We start from the raw sequence: 23497 nt of genomic DNA, 5'->3' as shown, positions 1-23497 counted from the left end.
GAGGACTGCACAAAAATTCATATTGGATGAAGGCAATATTTGCATGATGGGTTGGGAATCAAAGATCAGTCTCTTAGGGATTAAGAAGTGCCATCTCGTTTGATCTTTCTGTTGGATGGGAAGGATTAGCACGTTCTGAATTCTTTCTGAAAAGTTAAGATTAGCTTGAGTTTCCCATGTAATTGCAATTTTCATGTAGAGTTTTGCAAGATGGGTCTGTTAGGCTTTAATGACCCCTGAAATGAGTCTGGAACAGAGAATGTGGCCATACTGGACATCTTGAACAATAAATTCTTTCCTTAAAAATAACAGCAACAAAAATGTATTCAGTTATTAAAAGGGTGTCCAAAATGTATATGATCACAGAACTTAGTCACAGCATGGAATCAGAGTTGTAACTATTTTCTTGCCATTTACTCTCATTTTTGTATTTTGAAAGCAAGCACTCTGCTCTTACCAGGACTTGTGAGGGCTCCCAGAGCACCAGTCGTTGTGGAGAGAGGATTTGCATTGGTGGTGGTAGCTGAGGTTTGGGCGGCGGCTGCTGCAGCTGCTAAAGTTGCCAAGTTCTGTAATTGTAAAGCGTTCATGCCTGCATGGAGAAACAATAGGGTTAATAAAAAGGTGCCATTCAAAAAAAAAAAAAAAAAAAAAGAAGAAATAAAGGCTGTTTTCAGTGGACATGGAGCTTTGGGTGTAGCTTGCTAAGAGATTAACCACCTTTTAAAGTCCCCAAATAGCATCTCTCACCTTTCTGCCTTCGGAGTGGGAGAATATGGCAAGGGCACCAGCCTACAGTACAGGGAAATTAAATCTGGTTTGTGTCTCTTCTATAAGGCAAGTGTGGAATTAAAAGTCATTTAAACTCTGTGTGAAGCCCAGGGGCAATACTATTCCCTAGCACAACAGGGGGTATGAAGAAGATAACTAACATTTAAAACACCTTCAAGATTGGGTCATATAATTGGGATGAATATAATTTGTTTCCTGTGTCTCCTCTGAAAGTATCTACGAAGACTACACTGTGCAGTAGCCAACAGTTGTGCTGATTTTTCTTTTGATGGTTCATTTCTAAAAACACATAGGAACTAAGAGCATCGAATTAATATCAGACTGATGACAGAGCCATCACTGAAGCGGGGACATTTAGGCCATAAGCTCTGCCTTATGGTAACAAGTCCACTCAGTCATCTCTTACTTCATTATTTTAGAAGATGTGGGGGAGGTACACCCGCATTTCAGTAAGGACCTTCATGAAAAGCTTTCATTTCAACAGCAAATGATTTAATTTAGATGGCAAGTAAAAAAGGACAAACAATAAATGCAATTTATGTGAAACAGAAAAAAAAAAAGATGAATAAGGAACAGCAAATGGCATTCATTTGACTTAAATCAGAGAGATGGAGGTCCCTTCAAAAGTACTACCTTTTACCTTGGACTACACAAAGTACTTAGGCCCTTATTCTACAGAGGACTGTTTCAGTACAAGACTAAAATGCAGACGCAAGTTAGGGGCTAACGTTAACCAGACTGGATCCTGCTCAGGATCCTCTGAATAAGATGCAACTGTCCAAAGGGGGCTTGGATGGCAGCAAGAGTTCATAATGTTGGCTTGGACCTGAGAGAGATCTCCACATGCTCTTTGAGTCCTCAGTAGAATTAAGTAGGCAAAAACCGTAAAACACTAAAACAGTTTCCTAATGTTCTTGTAGTCTAGATAATATAAGTATATTCAAAAGGTTAGTTGGTAGGAAGAGTAATACCTTTTTTTAGACCAAGTGACAGAGCTGGGATGACTGCATGAGTTTTGGGAAACACTCAAAGAAGAGCTTGAGTGCCTGAAAACTTGTCCAATTTTTATTTTATTTTTTGAACATTAGCTTGTCTAACAAGAGATATTACTTCTTTCTGCATACTTTGTTTTTCATACCAGGGGAACCTAATAACAACTTGGAGAAGAAGGAAAAAAAAAAGAGGTCAAATATAATATCTTGTAAGCACGTTTGAGAAGAAAAAGAGATGAAATTGAGAGGTATTTTCTAGGAAATGAGAACTTCTGCAATAACAGAGACTGACAACACTTTCAAATGCATACATCTGAGACTAAGGTTGTGTACAACAAATGAGCTCCCCATAGAGCTGAATGTACAGGTATTCTCATTGTCCTGGCATTAGGAGCTCTGAGGTGAACCTTAATTTAAGCATCTATTTGTAAATAAAAGTCTGTATTTAAATACAGCTTGTTTCAACAGGAAGGTCAGGTTCAAGATGAGCATGCAGCATTGCTCTGGTTCTAACTTCTGTGCCTCAGTCAACTGCCTTGCATCAGCTCAGATGTCTGTACTTTAGAAAACATGGCACAACAACAACATTAGGAATAAGGTTTCAGTTCATTCAAAACTTGCCACTTTGCAGTCTACATAACACACTTTGAGGAATTATGTGAAAGAAATGCTCTTTCAGGTTTCTTTTAGAAGCTAATGACCATAATAAAAAAATGTTTTTTTTTTTTTTTTGCAAACACTACCAACCCAAAATATTTTACAAGGCACAATAAAGCTACCCTAGTCACAAGTCACTACTAATCTAGACAATTAGGTGTAACTGCTAAATAATATGATCACAGGAAATCACTGCTGTTTTATCACTGCAGTGTTAAATCACTGTTGATCAGTCTTCTAACCCAGCTCTTACAAAGTGTAAGTGCTTAAAATACGAAGATAACCCTGAAATGGCAAAACTGTACACTAATTACATGGACATTTTATAAATACCAAAGAATTAGGCATTTGATACCCAAATGAATTGAATAAAACTGCTTTAAACATCTCAAATCTTGAACGAAGTCATCTTCAAAATCATAAGAAGTTGACTTTTTTAACCTTTGATTTTTACTGCGAGTCTGAATCTAATATAGGAAGTATATTTGGAACAATGTATTAACAAACATTTGTTAATATATCTCTGAAGACAAAGATGGTCTGGAACTTAAGAGTTTTAAATTCACTTTTCAGTGAAAAGGTATAATTCAGATATTTTGCAAGCATTTTTTTTTTAAATTACTTAGCTGACTCACTCACATGTTGACTATGCAAGAAGCCTGGTGTGTAAAATTCTCCTTTTTCATAAAAAAAAAAACACACAAAAAACTCCCCTCTTTCTTTGGTAGTAAGATTCTGCAGATTATTTCAAACTTCAGGAATAAGCCTTTTAGGAATGAAGATAACTTAAAAGGTGTCTAGCTCTTTGCAAAAAATCCACCACCACCACCGCCAACAGCAACAAAACACAAGACAAAGCGGTCCTCAGAATGAGACATGGAATCCATTTTCATCCTGCATTGATATTTGGTACTCATGGATCTTTTTCCTTCCTTTTTTATAAGAAGTATAAGTAACTCAGCAAAGAATATCCTGCAAACATTGCTGGTCTTCACAGAGGCCACTTTTCACGCCTTTCTGTAATGGACATTTGATAAAGTAGTGGGTTGCTCTTCACCATGGCAGCATGGTTTTCTATCATCCACTGGTAAGTGGTTCATCAGGAGGATCAGTCATAATCAGCTTATATTTACTCTATGGTGACGTTTCTACTTTGAACTTTTAAACAGCATGCACGGCAAGATTAAATAATAGTGAACAAAACATACAGAATGGTACAGGAGGAGAGACTGTAAAAGAGCTTCAGCCAAATGAAATCCCACATCCTTCTGGAAAATGCATAGACTTTTCTCCGAACCTCGGTTTAGAAGCAAATGGATTTTGAAGCAATTTAATACTGCTTTTTCTACTGCATTTGAAATGCATGGCTTTGTGCATGCATGCAAAGCTGCGTTAGGCTGTAGCAACAGAGAGCCTATGAGCATACAGGGATGTGGAGCTGGAAGGCAGCCCACGCACACCGTACGGTGCTCAGCACAAGTGCAGCGGGCAAGACAAGGTCAGCAGGCACTGGAACAAACAACCGCTCTCGTTGGGCTTGCGAGCTGCTATCACGCCTATATAGATGCAAAACTACCACCACCATTGCCTCATCCCACAAAAACACTTTTTCATAGAGGGACATTTCCTCTGGAAGCAAAAGAGGAATCTAACAACTTGAAGAAAGAGCTTCCATGCCAAAAAAAAAAGATTAACAAACAACAGCTAGGCAGTGATGAAGTTGTCTCCCCACCCAGTCTGTTTGACTGGAGAGGTGACTAAAAGACACTGGCCCCAAACCAGCTCTGCAGATGTTACGGTGTGTCCGCTACAGAGCCTTTAGGAAAAAAAAAAAACAAAAACAAAAAACCAAAACCTGCTTGCTGTAGTCACACACGCGTCAGAGAAGGACACCAAAGAACCCTGCTGTACCCAAAAGCGGCCATCAGCCTGGGCTCAGAGCACATGCCCATCATCCAGCATGCTCTAGAGCTGATTGTGTTAGCCACTTTATCCTTAATATACATCCTCTCCAGGATCCTCTGTTTGCTGAAACTTATAAAAAATAAGTTCTGCCATCACTGCTTCACATTCCCTAGGTATTTTTTCATCTCTGCTTCCTCTTCATTGGCTTTTCCCACCAACTCGTCAAGTGCATCAACATCCCGCTTGCTAGGACAAACTTGGAGGAGAGAAACCAAACGCTCTCAAGTCCCAGACCCAAAAAGCACTCTGCTTCAAATGAGGATTTTGGATCAATTGCGCTTCAGCCAAGGTATAGTTCTGTGGGACTAATCTGCTCTCTCATTCTCTTCTCTTTCACACACTGTCTTCACACATTTCCCATCCTACAGCTTTTTCAAAACAGTCCCAAATCCCGCAACAGAGCTGGACCAAAAATGAGTAGATTGTTTTTATTTGAAAGTGCTGCTCACTCAGCACATACACCTCTCTCTGAAGAAATGCAAATTGCTTAATGCTGAAGAACAGCCTCATAGGCAGTGCTGCACATGAAAAATGAAAACCCGCCTGTAGGGAAAAAAAAACTTCTGGGTAAGGAATAACTCTTGATCTTCATGATAGAGACGATGTTGGGAATTAAAGTGAAATGATTAAAAAAAAAAAACAGAATCACAATACAGTTCGATTCCATTTTTAATAACATGTATTTACCAATGTGCTATCAGCTTGGCAAATATTCAAGATTGCAAGGAAATTCAACTTTCATTTTGTTATTTGGCAGATTAAAAAAAAACAATTAAATTATGTACAAAACAGATGCACAGTATGCCTTGCTTGAAACTTAAGATTTAAAAAAAATTATTTATAAGGATAGGGGCATGAAAATTTAATTTAATGTTCACCTTAGGTAATTTTGTGTCTTATTGTTCACAGCAATTACCATAAATCTACATATCAATAAGCAAGAACAGATGTCAGTTGTTACAAGTGCTTGCCAATCAGGCCTGTTAAAAAGTGACAGATGGATGGTGATAGAACATTCTCATAAGGCCTATTAGCACATTCGCAGGAAATTTTTGTAGTGCTGCACAGTCACAGATGCAGTTCTGTGAAAACACGGTGAAATTTGAGAGCACAAGATTTACATTTTACAACTTCTTGTGCTGCCTCTGATGCAAACTTTCATACAATGAAGCAATTTGCCTCATTTCAGTCACCGCAGTTTTTCTCCTGTGGTAACTGTAAATTTGGAATTACTGGGTATTTGTAGAAGAGGCGACAGAATCACAAACCAGTCCTGAAGACTTCTTTGGTCTCATCAGATCTGGGTTTCCAAAACCACAAAAAAATTGTATAAGGAAATAGTCAAATTTGCTCTCTGAAAAAATGCCTAATATAGGAAAGCACTGACCACATTTTAGAGACAAGATATGCACCGAGAATTTCAAAATCAGTGGTAATTATCACAGACAAATCTGAATAGCTCAGAAGCAGTTTTCAATCGCTTGAAGTCTGCGGTTGCCTACCTTTTCTTTGGAAATTTTATCTGTCCCAATTGTTAAGATTCTGAATTAAATCCTGACTGCAGCTTAAAAAAATTCTCATAGAAAGTAAAATTCATCATCTCTGGGCCAAAAAGTAACCAGTTACCAACACTGATATCAGCCATTCTGGATGCTTAATGGGGGTAAATTCTTCTTGGACTGTGTCTGAAAGTGGGATGTTACCCCAGCAATATTCAGAGAATTAAAATGGACAGGAGACTGTTACCTCCAATAAATGCTCCAATAGAATATGCTCTGCCCGTACCTTTAGAAAAGCTACTTACCTCAACAGTGCTTAAGGTATCCTGACCATGTAGCGTGTGATTTAGGAAAGCCCTTAAAATAACTTTTAAGTCCACATTTGATCTGCCTTGATAATCACGTTATTTAAGAGTACATGCTTAAATCCAACTGAAAGAACTACTAGTTGATTCGCATAGGATTTCAGCCTATTTCCAAGTTATACAATCTCTTAACTCATTCCTGGCAAGCAAAGTGCTTTTCTCAATTGAAACTTTCCCACTCCTAGTGGGAGAGATTCATCTGGACTAACTTTGTGTGAATTAAAGTTACTTGTCCAGGCTATTGCTATAGTCAGGAAGGACAGAATGGATGATTCATTCAACCTTAAACTAGGTAAGATTAACCCCAGCCCTTGGAAGGGTGACTTGCTACCTAGGAATGACTTCTCTTCATTGCCCTCTAGGGAGCCTGATTTCCAAGCTGCTAAAGTTCAGTGAGATGACTTTCACCTGCAGAGGGGCCAAGGGAATAAAAAGCATCTCTTTCTTCTTTCATCATTTGTGGAAAGCCCAGCCAGAGCTACAGATCTTGTGCCCAGACCTGGCCAAACTCCATGTCATGTACTTTTACCATCTGAATAAGCACGTCTTGTAAGCCACCAAGCTTTGGTTTTCCTCTCAAGGTGCCTCTCCTTCTCCTGTGAGCAGGAGCTACGTGTGGATTGAGAATAGACTCACTTGCTTCAAATTCTGGCTGTCCAAAAAATGTTATAAATGGAATTGGTTAATTTATTATCTTAAAAAAAATGCAAATTGTATGGGTTAAATTAAGTAGGACTTTCAATGGAATTAGTGTTACAAAAGCTCAATGCTTTCAGTCCCTGAGGTCAACATTTTCAAAACTGGTAGTTATCTTTAAGAAACAGCTATTTCCCTTGAGCTGGAAAGAGTTTCTCACTGACCTTTACTTTTAATACGATATCTCTAAAGAGGTCATAGCAGGAGAAGCCCTCCTTCAGTATGGCTCTGCTGGAATGAAGCCACCACCGAGTCAGAGGATATAAAAGATCCTTGGGCCAATGCAGAAGTATAGAGCTTTTGTGCAGATGGCCCTGGCTTCCAACTGGTCCCTCCAGATCCACCGAGCCAATCCAACAATTAGAGGAAAATATTCAGAAAGCAGAACCTCGCAGAGTTTCTCTCACCCATCTGCTCCCACAGACTCTGCAACAGGAGGAAATCTGGCTTGGGTAGCAGAAGAAGGGTGAAATGAATTGAAAAGGACTCTGAATGGGCCAGAAGTTCAACTCAAAATGCAACCAAACTGTGAGAGAGTTTGGAATGGACTGGAACAAAAAAATACATTGGAAAAGTATAAAAAGCCCCAGCTGTAGAGGGTTCAGAGGTCTGAAATCCAAAGCAAGAAAAGCCCAAAGCATGAATTCTTCTCCTGCATGACTTCAGGAAGTAAAATACACGGTCTGTCCACTGAAAGGAAAAGAGTCCTTTTGTGTCTTTTATGAGTACTGTACATGTTTACGTGTCTTGACTGGTCACATATATAGCAATATTCCTGTATAAGCAAATATTTATTCCTGTCAAAACATTTCATATTAATAGGCAATAGAAAATCTTCATAGATAATATACTTTTGGGCATTTTATTTTTTTTTACAGCCACCCAGCAGAGTAAAAAACCTCCCTAAATCTCCCTGTTTTTACTGCTGGTATAGCACTTTCCAGGTTCTTCTTAAACAGGCAGGTTGGCTTGAATAGCTTCCATTTTTTTTGGATCTGAGTCAAATTTAATGTAAATATTCAAATGACATCAATCACCTTTGAACTAAGCCTTCCATGCATTTTGTAAATTTGGATGTATTTGAGGAAGCAATCTTTTTTATTTTTGCTTGAAATAGTTTTGCTAGTGCTGAATGTAGCTTGCATTGTCTTTTTAAAATAAGACAATCAAATCACATAATGTAATTCGTCCACATTATTAGCCTTCCCCAAAGACAAAGCACGGGCTAGACATCGAAGCTTGAGAGACATGTGAGAGAAAACATTGCCTTTAAATTAGCATTAGCAGATATTGGAGGCAGGGAGGAAAAACTATAAAATATATGCTCAGAGATGGTATGTGCTTGCATGTTCCACAAAGAACAATAAGGCAGCATTTGGCAAGGTAGGGTTAGCTCCTGTAGTCAAGACGAGGGGATTATTATAATAACAAAGCAGTCCTGCAAACTCTGCCAACTTGTTTTTACCAGTCTTGACATATTGTTTTTTTTTTTCAGCTTGACTCCTGAAATAAAATGATTTTATGAAAATATCATTTTTCAATAAAAATTAGAAAATCTAAGCTGGGGAACTGAGTGTGGAACCCTAAGGCTTGGAAAGCTAAATGGCAAGCTACTACTTTTTGCCTCTCAAATCTAAATATCACAAATTGTAGTTAAGCCAGGTTCATGATTTACTTGGACTTCACACATGATTTATGAAAATAGGGCAAAGGCAACACTGAACATACAGTAGTGCCAGTGGGCTGCTACACCAAAAACAACATTCACTTCTGGAGCTCATGCTTTGTGTGTTTAATGTCTCTGTGTTAGTGAGTTCTTGAGACTAATCCCTGTGTTTCTTTGGATTGGATCTCCATCTTCCAAACTCCAGTTCTCTTCAATCGAAAATACCTAAATGCGCCTTTCAATAAAACCAAAGAATCCCTGGTTTTGCCACATAAAATTTAACTAGTCTGAGGCATGGTATTAATGGAAAGGGAATTTAAAACTTCACACCGAAGACCAGTGTTTTTGCTCTGCTTGCAAAGAAAATTGCTTTGATTTTAGAAATAGTAACACAGAGGACTGCATAGTAAATCTTTTTTTTCACTTGTACAGCAGGCTGTGTGCTGTGTCCCTTCTGTTCTGTTCAGGGACACCATGAACTCTAGTAGTACAAATAAATACTTACAGATCTGGAGGTCCCCAATTTTGGACAAGTGAATGAAACATCCTAATTTAGCAAACTGTGACTTCATTGGGACTTACTCACTGAAGAGGTGCTAGAGCCCTGGCATGGGCTAGGGCCCTGACATGTAAGTAAGAACGAAATCTCAATGGCTTCTATGGCTTCTGATCAAACTTTTAGTGTCTGAATTCAGCGGTAAGCATACCCACTGACTTCAAAGACAAAAGTTTGACCCCTCAAACACACTGCACATGTTTGAATAAATTCTTGCATGCAGAGTCACCCAAGCATGCAGATGCTGTCATTGCTTATGTTGAGGAATGCCTAACCCTCCCCAGTAAATTCAGCACAAGAACAAGTACAAATATTTAACTGTACACATATTTTTTAGCTCAAAGAATGTGCAAGCTGTAATAATGGATCTTCTTAAGCATCTTACTCGATTTCGTCTAGACTTTAGTCTTCATCTTGACATGTTCTATTAATACGCAAGCCACATACGATATGAAAAATACATACTGGACTCATTTCATAAAATGAAATGTATACAGATTAAGTTAAAAAACTCTGGGCCTTTATGCTACTTTCTGGACTGTAAGGACAAACATTCAGGGATGGCTTCTGCAGGTAATGTGAGACCTTGCTGCAGACACAGGATCATTTTCTACTCCTTTCGTAAAACGTGACATACAAGTCTTTAATACAAGGTGCACAGCATAACAGTACTGCAGATAAAGTCTGGGATAATTTATGATTTCTGAGGAGAGGACATGAACTCTTGGTCCTAATGATGAAATAGTGCTTAGTCTTTTGTGCTTTCATGTACAGCTTTACCTTGGAGAGAAATTTAGTATCACTAATTTGACCTTCAACTTTAAGGTTGAAGAGTGGCATGTTTTGGCGAAAGAACGGAGTAAATTTAGAGCAGTTTTGATAACATGAATATAAGGTAAAAAAATATTTATTTTCCAGGAGAGGCAGTCAGTCAATAAATTATCCCTTATATGAGCCCATTAGGAATCTAATATTTTGTCAAGAAGTTATATCACTCAAGTAAAAGCAATGTGCTGCTATGATTTCTTAAGATGATTTATTACTCTCAAGACCATATGATTTTCAGAGAATAAATCCCATCCTGGATTGAGAGCCCCTCCTCAAATTACTTGACTAAAATTCTTAGTTTCAACACAGTTTGAGACAAAGCTGAATCTACACTAACAGTGAGAAACAGGCAACAGAAAACTTCTAAGGTGCATATAATGTGATATATATCACATTATTTTTCCTCAGTGTCTCAATTCTTTCATTTTGCAGACCTAACCAAATATGAAAACATTAAACACAATCTCTGAGCTCAAAGCCACTTCCAAAACTGCCAAGTATAAAACTGTTACTGAACCGCTCTGTTCTGTTTATCATATTAAGATACATTTTTTTGATGAAAAAATGCTAGATTGCAAGTGTAACATAATAGAACCAGCAAGCACTGCCAGCAGGTCTGAGGAAGAGAGAATAATTCAGAGATATTGTCATCTGTAGGCCAATTTATATTGTCAGACAGCAGGTTCACATTAGTCTCTGATGTCACTGCAATAATGGCATAATATAACGATTGAGCAAAGAATACCTGTGGGGTATAGCTATACTGTGCGGTATATCTATACTTGTTAAAGTATTTCAGGATTCATTCAAAGCCAAACCAGAGAAGCAAAAGATCAGGATTAGAAGATAAGTGAGAAAATGCTGTTCATAAAGACTTCTGAATATTTTAGTCTTTGTTTTGTGATGATGAAGCAAGCACAATGTTGTATGCCATTGATTCAGTGGGTTCACGATTAAAATAAACTAATGTAGCAATTTGGGGGTTTTGTGTTTCCTTTTTTTTCCCTCCTCTAACAAGAAAAAAGGCTTTTTAACAGTTTCTCGCGGCAGGCATAATGTGCATCTGTGCTCTGATTTACTGCACATGCTGCCTTCTCTAGCATCATGTTAAGTTAGGGTATCAGCATGGTAGGTCACACAGTGGGAGTGACCTTTTGCTAATCACTACACATCAGTTACTACTGGCACACAGCTCATTACTAAGAAACCCTCCAACTAGCTGGCTTTCAAATATGCTCACGCTTTGATTTTTTTTTCCTTTTCTTTCTTTCTTTTTTTTTCTTTCTTCCTTTCTTTTTCCCCCAGACTAAAGATTATACCTTTACATAAAAGCTTCTGTTGTGTAATTTTGTCAACTAGGGTTCCAAAGTCAAAAAGGCACACAGTTAATTTTCCATGATTATAAAAGGAGCCTGAAAATTCATACTAAAGGTAGGCCTGTAATCTTGGGTTTCATTAAAAAGGTCAGAACATTTTTACTCACCACCTATTATTAAAATGTTTGAGGGCTGCCATTAATTTGATTTTTCCGGACACAGAAATCTCACTGGAAATTAGAATGTAATCCTGCTGTTGCTTTACTGACACTTTTCATAGGGAAGGATACAGCTGCAGGGACTAAGAGCTCTCCTGCAATTTACAATTGGTTACTTTGGACAAATGGCAGGTGACTAATGCAAGACAAACTGTTTGCACAACCTGGGAGCACCGGGTTTAATTTCAGTTTCTGAAAGAGGGGAGAAAGTGTTTCTATTGACGTTGAACTGCGAGCTGTCCCCTGCCAATACATCTGCCACATTTAATACACAACAACCCCCCAGCCGACAATGTGATTATTAGAGGTACAGAATTCAATAGCTTAAGAATACAAAACATAGCTGGAGCAAAATGAAATGCTTTTTAACTTACCGGCCATTTGCTGAATGCCGCTGAAGGCACCCAAGTTACTGGAGGAAGTTGCTTGCTGCAGAAGCTGCAAATTAACAACACAAAACAGCAATCTATCTGACATTAATGTAACAAATGAAGATAAAACTAAAATGAGCTATCATTTCACATTTGGAGTATTTATGGTTTCCTTTACATTTATATAGTCTCTTGCTTCCGTCTACTGTTGGAATGAACATCCCTAGAGTCAACGCTGTAAATCCATATTAATGTCTAATCTCTATTAAGAAACACACAGACACAAGGGAAACTCAATAACATTGCTGCTTTAAAACAATTAATCAATTTATTCTTTTTAACAACCAGGTGTTAAATCTATTTAAACCAACATAGCGTGACTAATTACAACCCTCTGTAGTCTAGTAGTTACTATAACTCATCTCTGTCAATCACGGTCCATTCTCCCCCACCCTCTTGAATTAATTTTTTTCTTTATTATCTATATGAATCAAGCACACAGATACTCATTAGACTGGTATTTGTATACAGCAATTTAGCCTACCTCAGTATTAATTAGCCTACCTCAATACTAATATATATTTTTAATTGCCAGGTAAATTGCTGTTTATCATTATATCACTGTACCAAAGCATTGTATGCATACAAATTATGTATTTATGCATATGCAGTACATATATGGATGCATCTATTCGTCTAGCTCAGAATTGCCAGGAACTCCCCAAATTATCAAAAAGCTTCTCAACCAGTGCACGCAACTGCAGAGCCTCCCAAAACAGAGGCTCCCTCTCAGCTGTGCTGCAAAGGGAGACTTTGCAATCCAGGACCTAAGACACATGGCCATGCATTTCAGATTTCTCCAACAGGGGCAGCAGCTAGCACTTGTTTTTCATCTTACGTACGGATCAAAGAAAATATCATTTTAAATTTATGAGAGACAAATTGCTTTCCTCTGCCATCTTCGCTTTCTGTAAAAGATAGTATGAATCACGCATGTTTAGCATTGATGGGACCATGCATTAAAGTAAAAGTAATTTCCAGATGAAAATATGTAAAATTAGAGGACTGAACCAGAACATCCGAGTTTAGAAGCTGCACCATATAAATACAGACTGTACAGTGTTCAGATGCCTATCTGTCCTTCCCTAAAGAATAACTTAATTTTTATCCCCGCTATAAAAAACAGAATCTAACATTCAAAAGAACAATAAAACTAATGGAATCAAATTTTATTTTGCAGCTTGAGTAAACTTTAAGTGCTTGCCTTGGACAGCAGTGACACATTGAAATGTTTATTCAAATTCTGTTCCTTGTTATTTATTTTTAGACCATGCAATAAACATGCAGAGTTTTTTTTAGAAGACATGCTACATGTCCTGGAGGACACAGCACGTTATTGAAGGGAGTTTACTATAGCTAGTTTTCATGGTTCTAAAATAAATACAGCATTATATAGCCATCGCCTCTGAAATGAACTTACAGCTAGATATTGTGGTGTGAGTCCTCCAAGGCCTGTGAGGTTTCCCCAAGTGGCAGTATTGAGCTGTTGCATCTGCTGTGCCAACTGCTGCTGCAAACGCCGCTGCTCCTTGTCCTTTTGGGTGTCAGCAAACTTCACCACGATTGGCGAAGAGCAGCCCTGTGGTTAGACAGATCGGGAAACAGAGGAGTTAAATCACACCGAGTCAACCCTGCCTCGTGAGCTCAGCCATGTCGCCTAGGGCCACCAGCGATGGCACGACCTGACCGTTCGCCCTCTCTTTGTGATTGGCATATGTAGGACTGCAAAGACTAAGATTTTCAGCTTCGTAGGAAAAGAGGCCATGGAGAATTATTGATTCCCTAGTTCTTTTTAAAAAAGCACCTTTCCTCAGGCTCTATTTTCCTTCCAGCTATGAAAACTGCTGCCAGAGACAGCGAGTGTACCAGTCCTCTTTAATTAAGCTTCACAGCTGATGAGATGGACATGATGCTTTATCTGCAGTCTGTTTTCAAGGCATCGCCAATGGGAGAGGTGTCCAACCTCCCTGCTGCCAGGGACCACACAGCCAACGCTGCCCTGCCACCATGGGCTGACTGTGCGGTTGTGCTCGGTGCAGCTGGCTCCTGTACCCTAAGTAAATAGGTCCAGATTTACTGCAGAGCCCATTATCAACGGGTCACTGGTCCTTTTCATATCAAGGACCTCGCGTGAGCACAAAGGGCGATGCTGCTTGGACAATTCACCCACCTGTGGTCTGCTCCCTGGCACGCTTTGTATCAAACACCCTTAAGATGTGAACAAAAGGCAGGATGCAGACCAAAAGCGATTAGTTCTGGTGATAGCAGCCCATTCCTGATTGACACCATTCTTTTATTTTTTATCTGATTCTCCTAGTGCTTCTATGAGCCTCTTGTTTAATGATATGGGAGGGCTACAAGATGCCTTAGGAAATAGGGAGGTTTTAAGAAAGAACCAGAGACCTGGTCTGCAGTCTACTCCTCACCCATGTCTGAGGGACTCTTGAGAAGAAGTAGGAGGTTGTGGACTAGGTGGACTGCTGAGGGAAGCTAAATGTCCAACCTTGGACTCCAGGTTGGGTAGTCCTGGGCAAAGTCGCTGTGAGAATGAGACATGTGAATGTGAATGATGTCTCCGCTACTTTTTTTCGCTGCTATCAAATGTTTTCACGCTTTAACCTTTCAAGTCTTTTTTTTTTTTTTTTTTTTTTTTCTCAAATCAAGGGAGCAAACTGCAATGATTCAGTTTTTCAAATTAACTCAAGCATTTGGTGAGTCACAGAACCTGCCAATCCATTCCACACTGTTTTCGAGCTACACAGGAGCCAATGAATAACCTCCCTCCGCCACCTTGCTTTGTTATTCTAATTTCTTGTCTAACTTCAATCTGAACACAATGGTAGGAGTGAAAGATGACTCAAGTCCAAAAAACACAGCAGCATTTTAGCCAAAGTGTGTAGTGTAGGATGGGGTGCGGGGTTTTACTTAACCTAACTCTGTCTGCTCTCACAACACTGTGAACATCTTGAGAAAAGTTTCTGTCCTCTATTATCTACAATGAGAAGCTGAGTACCTTTTCTTTGAAGAACCTCACACCAGGACAAATGATAAGAACATTCAAAATCAACAGATGAAATGATGAAATAAACCACAATAATAATATCTCTTTTATGAAGATCTCCCATCAACACTGTTCCTTTAGAATTATCTTAGAAAATCATCACTTGCGATTTATTATTCCACCTCCAACTCCTTCCCTGCGTGTTTCATCGTAAAATTGTCTTTCAGTGTTTCAGGGAGGAAGAAAGGAGATACATACCACTCCAGCAATCAAATAAAGATTATGAAGCAGTCATCTTGTTACACAATTACCTCTCTTCAGTGATTTTTATACTAATATTAAAAACAAGGCCCTTAAAAAAATAATAAAAAAGGGAGCTGGAGGTTGAAGGGTGTGAGAGAAAATTTTCTGGTTTAGCTAATAAAGAAGCAAGCTGTCCTGTATTTAATATGAACTTTGGTAGCATTGGGCTAAAAACAACTGGAATTTACTGACTGCTACCTAGGTGTACAGGAGAATCAAATTTATTTCCAAAGAAATAGAAATGAATTTTAAAGGAAGAAATATTTTATGGCTATTTCAGTTCTCAGTTCAGCAGCTCAGAAGTCAACACTACAGCTGACATCATATTTATGAATGCTTAAATGTCAGTAAATTGTATAAAAACAATATCTCTGCAATTTATGAATCTATAATTCATTTTTTCACTGTCTGCTCTATATTTCATCACTTCATCATTTTTGAGAGAGCAAACACTTTGAAGACTGAAATTATATGTAGCAAGTGGCTCTATATGAGAAAAGGGTTATTGTTGCATCAAATTTACTCCATGATAACAAATTAGTGTCTTCCACTGGTGCTGCATTTGAATGCCTTAAACAAACAAACAAAACCCACAGAAATGAGATAGAAGAGCAGAAACTCAGAGCAGCAATTATGTTTTAAAAATCAGTTGATTTAACCAGGTCACAAAGTCAGATGCAAAAAGTAGTAAAAGAATTCATTATTTTAGGAGATGTGTTCATCTGGACATTAACATCCCCGTTGTTCTTTCTTATACCACTTTGAAAATACATCTTGGTCAATGATGCATGCCAAGAAACAGAAAATAATGAAGTCAGAAAAAAAATTCTGCAGTAATTGAGTTGAGATGTGATTGTGTAATACACATTCTCCCCCCAGCCCACTTCTTTTTTTCATTAAATGTGAAATAAATGTGTCCAGGGACCACTGTTTCAGGCTGAGAGTCAAGATTTAAGACTAGGTAACCTACGTTAACTTTTACCAGGAGAGTATTGGCAGAAGAAAGCAAAATTGTTTTGCTTAAAGAATGACTTCTGCTTTATGCTTTTGCATTTTCTATCTTGAGAAGAATGTCCCAGTACATACACAATGTGCACCTCCCCTCCTTATTCAATGGCTTGGCATCTGCACCCCATTTAGTGCCATTTTCTTCTCAACATCTCGTGTTGCCTTCATATTTTTCTTTGTGGTGGCAAGACAGTAGGTACAGACTCTGTTCAGTCCATCACCCATGGAGGCGGAGGGTGTACTGCTTCTCTCCAACAAGGGACTCTCAGCCTGAGCTCAACTGGCACAAAGACCCAGATGTTCAAAGTGATAAATGTTTTGCCTTGCCAATTTGGGGATCTCATTGACGATGACTCTAAAGATGTTGAGATTCAAGAGTAACTATTCTACAGAACTAAAGTCAACAGGAGTATCATATCAAAATGCAGCCTCACTTGGAGTACGGCATTTAACGGAAGAATGGGAGAATTTGTCTGGGATGTATTATCTCTTTAATGTTAACATCTTCTGAGGCAGAGCTGTGTAAAATTCATTTTGCTAGACAGAAAAATACATTAAAACACATAGAAAAATAGAGGTAAAACACAGTATTACCAAAAAAACATTTTCTTTTTACCTGGAATCAAACCCAGCAAAATATATAGATCTGAATTAATGGAGCAGTGCATGGCAGACAAATTACTACGAGTATTATTTCAAAGACTCAAAGTGGCAGTTTTTTCACAATATAATGTCAGACTGCATATATTGTATAGCATCAGCTTTCTAGTAAAGATAATTTCAATTATTCTTATCTCATTGGCAGATTCTCATCTAAAACTGTTTAGAGTCTAAAAATGCATTGCACTGAAAAAAAACCGCATTGATTATAAAATAAGCTCAACCAAATTCAAACGTGATGTTTGGAAAGACAATAGCTTTGCAATGCCAGTATCATTACTTGTAGAATACAGGAAACAGTTACTGACATTTTCATGCACTGCCTTCTTTTTTTTTTTTTTTTTTTTTTTTTTTTTTCCTTCTCCTCCTCTCTCCACCCTCCCACCCCTGCTCTCCCCCCTTGGCTCGTTACACAAAGCAGCTCAACGACATGACGCAATAATGATTGTTTAGCACCCAGCATGCTGTGGGAGACTAGAGCATTGCAAAGAAAAGTCACTGAGAAAAATCGAAAGGTCCTGGTGGAAAAAATAAATAAAAAGAAACAAGTGCACATAACATCAATGCCACCTCTGAGAAAAATCATCACTACACGAAGATACAGTATACATAATACAGTATAACATGCACTCTCCAATGATAAGCTAGAAGATCCAGAGTAAGTAAAGACTTAATACTTGTGCGGTTTTTTGTGCAAAATTCTGAAAGACCATGACAAAAATCACAGACTGACGGAAGTTTGAGATTGCCAGACAAGCTGTGGCATTCGATCACCACTCCAATGACCGGATCGTTAGCCTGCAGCTATATTCACATTAAGTGAACAGGTTTAAAGTTTCGTGTTGCTCATCATTATAAAATACGAGGCCGTAGAGGCAGTGTGGGAGGAGACAGAGCCCCTTGCTTGTGAGGGGCCAGCCACGATGATGCTCTGCAGGAAGCTTCAGTATGCTCTGTCATCATTAGCATTTTTATTGGCTATATGAAGGAGAAATTATATTAACTTAAAAAGAGATTCTATTTGCAGAAAAACACATGCACTAGTAACTCAGCGTGGCCACATTAATCTCTTGAGCTTTTTCTCAGAGCAGCGCAAGCCAGAACACTTAAAAATCTATTTAAAGGAAACTAGGAATTTTTTTGGGGGGAGGAAAGGGAGTGTTAATATTAAAGGTAATTTACTCATTAGATATACTCTGAGTATGAGTGAGGAGTGGTATTCACAGCATTTTTATTTTCTGCTGAATGCCACTGAAAACAGGATAAAGAGCCGTGGTTGGATACCACACGGCAACCTTATTGTGCATTTCCAGGTCATTAAGGAAAATAAGCCTGACAAGGAGAGGCAGAGTGAGTTGGTAAAAAGTTTAAATCTGTGATTGTCATGTGTCTGATCTGGTCCAGGAGAGCATGGCTTTACCATTCGCAATCATTTGCACAAAGAAAACAAAGAAAGGGCAAATGATACAGTACTGTACCTCCATGGTCTGAGACTGGTGCATGGCTTTGATTGCATTCTGTGCCATTGCCCTTGTAGAAAATGTGACAAACGCACAGCCTGTGGGAACAAGGGGACAGGGAGCAGGAAAGACAAAAAACAACAAGACAAAAGGGTTGGACGCTTGTTAAACCAACACAGTCTACGAGAACGGCCACAAGACGACACTGTTCTCAGTAGTACATAAAAATAAACAACTTCTCTAGTTTATTTATCGACAGTGCTGACTTGCTAATCTGACCATAGATGAAAGAAAAAAAATTAGGTGGGGATGGGTGAGGAGAAAGGGTTTCTTTCTTTCTTTAATTTGTTTTTTCTTTTCTTTGTTCTTCTTTGTTTTGTTTTGTTTTGTTTTCGTTTTGTTCTTTAGCCACAGGGTTTGAAATAAGTAAGGCTTTTATGCAGAGTTTGGATTGCGTAGTTTAGTCTCTTCAGGCCATGCATTAATAGTTGCTTGCTATGGCTTTTGTGTAGGTAAATTTTGGATAGTGAATAAAGAACTGGCATCACCAGCAGCTGAACTGAGAATTTAAAGGAGTCCATAATGTCACTTACATATTTCTGTGATGTGCCAAGAACAACCATACAAATAGGGATGAGAAAAACTCTACTGTATACTCTGCAACTAAGTGTGGAAAGACTCAGACAAAATTCAGTAATGTAGGTGGAATCTCAACATTTAAGAAAATAACATATTTAAAATAAAAATCTCTATTTTTTTGTTTCTCAGAGTCCTAGGTACATGTATAATTCCTTGATCTATGAAAGCTACCACCAACTCGAACAATTCTGAAGCTATGTGCATGAATAACTAAAAAATCACTTTTCTCGCTTTATAGCCTTTTAAATCATAATGAAAAGCCAGTAGGCGAATGCCTGGGCTATTTTTCCACCCTTTTACTGTTGTCAGTCATACCTATACTAGGCATGGTACAGGTCAACTTTCTTAGTGCATGACTCACTGCCCTTTTGACTAATAAAAACACTGCCTTCTGAGATTTACATTTTATTCTTCATGCACCCTTGGGCATCTTAAAGAAAAAGACTGTGAAATTAATGCAGATTCAGGCTGATTTTGTAATAATACCATGGCACACTAAAAGCTCAGCTAAAGCAACAGACTTATTTCACTTGTGATCTCTAATGACTTTAAAAGTGCATTGATTTTCAGCTCCCTTAGCCTTGCACAGTTTGAACTTAGGTTTCAGAGAATAATTTAGTGTTCCACTCAATTTCCTCAAAACATTATTATTATTACTACTTAAAAGATTTCCAAATGAAGCAAATCTAAGCACTGAGAGGCTAAAGCATATTGTCATTTTAGAGCTAATGCATGAAAGCTACATTCTGGCATCAAAAATATTATATTGTTGCCCCTGTGGCCAATGGGCAAAATAAACCATTTTGCAATCCAACAAGCAACAGATTGTTCGGTTTATGCAAATCAATTAGAGGCATAAAATACCTTTTCTTTTTGCTCCATGTGTACCTGGTGAGATTATCAAGTCAAGACTGTATTCACATTTTAATCAAACAACAGTAAGAGAAAGCAATGCCTGATCATTACCCAAAAGCACTACATCTAGTCATGAAAATAAAGTCAATGCATTTTTGCATCATGCGGTAGTTTTTTCTCTTTAATGTAAAGGCCCTTGGTACAAGAAAACCTAAGCTGGCTTATGAACCTCTGGCTGATGGGTCACCATTATAAAATCAGAAGTCAGGATCCTTTTATGCAAACTTCATGGCAGTGTCATGACTCATTACATATTTCTCAGGTAACGTAAGAACTGATGATGTCTTACTGCTGTTTAGACACACTACATGTTGCTATACTACTGCTATTCAGCATCAACGTCCTGTCAAAGAAAATAATGTAACGAACAGCTTTCTGTACAGCATTCTTGACCAAATGTGCAGTAGAAGGGTAAATAAACTACAGTACCTCTGCTAGCTTCCACGTTGCTGCTGTGCACTAAAATTAAAGAGGCCCAAATTTACCATCAAAGTAATCTCTTTTAAAAAAAAACACATTTCTGTTATTATCATTAACAGAGGAAATAACACGAAGGATTTTCATTTCTTGTCTTGATAATTCATAAGGGGATGAGCACAAATAGAGATATACTGGAGGGCAGGCAAGAAACCCCATAGAGCCTTGAATAATATTGTTCATAATGGTCAAGAAACTGCTTCATTCACTTCTTTCGCTCTCATTATCCAGGAGTGTGTACCATAGTGACAATTACTGAATGGAGGTTTAGGATGCATAAGAAGCATGTAAAATGTCAACAAAAATCAGTAAGACACAGTTTATGCATTTATCACAATTTCTACCCAGCAGTACCGCTGTAAGTAACTTACTGAGAGATGTTGCAATTAGCAGGTCTCAAAAGAAATGTGAATCAGCAGAGAAATAAAGCTGTACTCCTCTCAAGATAAAGCAGACTCACTCTTCCCTCCCTTAAGCTTTTTCTCTTTCTAACCACAAAGCTCAGCTGTTGGGGACTTTGCTACAGCAAAACCTCCCTCCTCATTGCCCAGCCCAAATTCATTTGCTTGGATCCCATTTTCCTTTGTTGTGGAGTGAAAAGACTTCCGTAGCAGATCTCTGCAAAGTGCTGTATAGCAAGCTACCTATTTAAAAGAAACTTGTTCTCTGGGCAAGGGGAATGCTTGATGAATGAGGTTATGCAGCTTGAATATGAGCATTTGGAAACAGCATTCCATGGAGAAGACAGGACTGCATTTTAATTGAGGTTTGCCAGCCAGAGGCTACAAGGTTAGGTCCCCTTGTTATCTCTGGTCAGCAAGCCATTTCCCACCGATGGACTGCCCATTTGCACAGCAAATACCTAATTTGCCTAAATAATCATGGTAAAAATTCACTAGACAAATTCATTTCTAAATTATCTGATAACCTAGACTTTCAGTTGTTACCATCAAGCACCCCAATTAGATGCTAGATAATTAAACCACCTTTCCAGACTAAAAGCTACATGCATTCATATTTAAAGGCAATTTTTTCAGCTATCAAACTTGGACACATGCTCAGTATTTGTATATGTTATGCATGCACATGTATTTTATTATGTATGAAACATGGGATCCTATATATTTTATTATGTGTGAAACTTGGGATCCTTTCCTTTTATGTCACACTGGAGAGAAGCTAAACCTAGATAACAGGATTCAGTCCACTTCATCGCCAGACTTGCGTGTATAAGTTAGGTATTGAGAAAAGTTGTTCTTCTGAGATACTTGTATTCTCTGCCTCAGGTGACGGCAGCACCTTTAATTTTCTATATGGGGAACATATACACTTTAGGAGGATGTTTTCCTTGGGCATTTAGAATTTCATCAAAAGTCGGTGTCTGAGCACACTGGATTTTACTTGTTAAAGCTAGATGAGTTCTGGCAGCCCTGAACCATCCTGAACTCATCCTGGTTTCTGACGTGTTGGGAAAATGCTCTCTTTTCAGTATACTCCACTCTATATCTCATGGATATAGGTGGTCTTTTGGGAACATGCCAGTAGCTTTAGGATTGTAAATCACAATTATAACAGGACAAGACTAATCAGATTTCATGCCTCGTAGCTCAAGAAAACAAGAAAGATTTCCATGGCCTCTCACCTCATCATATGAAACTCTGCATTAATTGTAGTGCCATGGGCCAAGCTCTTCTGCACCAACAGCTGCAAGCAAACTGTTTCTGTTCTACCATACCAAGTCCTGATACTTTAATTACTGCCCTGTTACTGGAGCAATGGAGCTCAGATTGGGAGCAAAAACCCAGAGAAGGCATATTTCTATAGCTAATGTATTGAAATTACTTCCTTTTATATCTATCTATCTATCTATCTATCTATAGATATATATAAATCTTTTGTAAATATGACTAATCTAAAAGTCACCTTGCAATTATTTATCACCTCTGGTTTCAAAATGTCAGGGATTACTAACATGAGCAAAAGGGGATGGAGAAAGGAAGGCTGAGAGTTTTGGTTCTTTCTCTAAGGCTGTCTTCTCACCCCCTACAAGAGATAGGTTGACTAGGGAAAGATTTCACCAAATAATTTCCTGCTACAGGCAGAATTGAAGGAGGGCACCCAGCTCCAGCACAGAGATTTTGAAGCATGTTATTGCATCTGCCATCTCAGCTAACGTAACATCCAAACTCACAGGTTGGTCTTCTTTCCCCCCTAGAACTGAAAGAGAATTTTGAAAAGGCTGCAAAGTTAGAAAAGCTTCCTCCTTGAACCATGCTACCCCATAACTAGGGCTCGCTGCTCGAATTATCTGAAATATTTAAAGATGCTCAGCGCTGCCCTATTTCAGTTCCTGCTTCACTCGGTTCTTCTCATCTCAGGCTTTCATACACTGTTTTGAAATGTTCAGTTGGCAGTTCATGCACAGAGTAACATAACATCAATACCAGTGAGCTGCCAGTGAAGTAGAACATTTTTAACCATAGAAGCCTCAAGGTAAGGGGTCTGATTTCATATCTACACAAGAAACCTCCCAGATAAAACCACCATTGTCTACCAGAGGTTTAAAACCCCCAGATCTTCACTGAAGACAAAGGGAGATGCAAAACCCCTAGACATTTTGGAATCAGGCCTAGAGTTAAAAATGGGAGTTTAAAAAACACGCCTTTAAAGTTCTGGAGATGAAAGAAGGGCAGATGTAATCAATTAAAAACAAAACAAAACAAAACAAAACAAAAAAAAACACAACAACCATACAGCAACCCCTCCGACACAGAAGACGGCTCAGGAGATTTTCCAAGGCATCCAAGCAATTGCAGTATTATGCATGGAGGCTGCGCAGCTGGTGGTGTAATGGTTGTGCTACAGCTTCCCAGTTCACCGTAATTGAGATTTTTCTTCACTTTCTGTGAAGAAACAATAGTGAAAAGCTGCAAAAATACTCCTGCAAGAAGCATTTGGGATCCTCTGAAAGTCTCTATTTAAGGAAAAGATAAGGCTCAAGTAAAAAGCTATGGAAATTAAGTGTGATAAAAATAAGTCCTAGCTGTGCTAAA

General features: G+C 38.4%; 1 protein-coding gene across 13 annotated transcripts in view; it reads right to left on the bottom strand.

The window, feature by feature from the left end:
* The window catches only part of CELF2 (CUGBP Elav-like family member 2), a 371782-nt gene that overhangs the window by 39235 nt on the left and 309050 nt on the right, over positions 1–23497 (bottom strand). For all 13 annotated transcript variants that reach the window (XM_050708247.1, XM_035549355.2, XM_035549356.2 and 10 more), the window contains 4 exons: positions 18432–18511; positions 13402–13560; positions 11925–11988; positions 458–592 (listed from right to left, as the gene is read on the bottom strand). In XM_050708247.1, the coding sequence (XP_050564204.1) occupies positions 458–592; positions 11925–11988; positions 13402–13560; positions 18432–18511 (438 nt within the window). The remainder of the gene's footprint in view (positions 1–457; positions 593–11924; positions 11989–13401; positions 13561–18431; positions 18512–23497) is intronic.

Source organism: Cygnus atratus, chromosome 1 (assembly GCF_013377495.2).
Source record: "Cygnus atratus isolate AKBS03 ecotype Queensland, Australia chromosome 1, CAtr_DNAZoo_HiC_assembly, whole genome shotgun sequence".
NCBI lineage: Eukaryota > Metazoa > Chordata > Aves > Anseriformes > Anatidae > Cygnus > Cygnus atratus.
This window is presented reverse-complemented; position numbering and strand designations above follow the sequence as displayed.